The sequence below is a fragment of the Aspergillus sydowii genome, assembly GCF_001890705.1.
Source record: "Aspergillus sydowii CBS 593.65 unplaced genomic scaffold ASPSYscaffold_27, whole genome shotgun sequence".
Classification (NCBI taxonomy): Eukaryota; Fungi; Ascomycota; class Eurotiomycetes; order Eurotiales; family Aspergillaceae; genus Aspergillus; species Aspergillus sydowii.
This window is the reverse complement of record NW_024467885.1, coordinates 55,292-55,807: the sequence shown is the minus strand read 5'-3', so window position 1 is coordinate 55,807 and position 516 is coordinate 55,292. Positions and strand designations below refer to the sequence as shown.

General features: G+C 50.2%; 1 protein-coding gene across 1 annotated transcript in view; it reads left to right on the top strand.

Moving 5' to 3' along the window:
• Positions 1 to 25: 25 nt before the first annotated feature.
• The window catches only part of ASPSYDRAFT_52733 (bZIP transcription factor), a 1,546-nt gene continuing 1,055 nt past the window's right edge, over positions 26 to 516 (top strand). The window contains exon 1 of the mRNA XM_040848545.1: positions 26 to 516. This exon is cut by the window's right edge and continues 1,055 nt beyond it. Coding sequence (XP_040695786.1) covers positions 261 to 516 — 256 coding nt within the window. The 5' untranslated portion in view covers positions 26 to 260.

Sequence of the window (516 nt, the reverse complement as noted above, 5' to 3'; positions counted from 1 at the left end):
ATATCCTCAGCATTTGCATTTGAGTAACACCGAGACTACAGCGACGCGATTTCATTCAAATATCTGCGATTAACTTCTGTCTTCCACTCATACTTCAAGCGTCCCGGCCTCCACACGGAATATAATACTACGAACAACTGCCTCGTCGTAACAACGCGGGATCCGAGTTACATGGCACAGCAAAGAGGGCCTCCATACGACGGACTACACCAGGATAAACTCGAACCTTAATACCCAGACACTACTTAAGGCCCGGCGAGATGTCAGCTCAGTTTTTCTCTAACCAGACTGACCCCCGTTTGGTCTCGTCATTTGCTCCAGAATTGTTACCACTGGAAAACGGGAATTCCCCCGACTTCTTTTCCTTATCATTACTCGAGGACGCGAACTACTGCCAGGGTGCGGAAATGTCATCTTTGCAATTCCTCTTTGGCCAGACGGATGCCGTGCAGTCTAGGGCTCCGAGCGAGCAAAACAAATGCCAGGGTACCTACCAACTAGCCCATCGCGACCGCG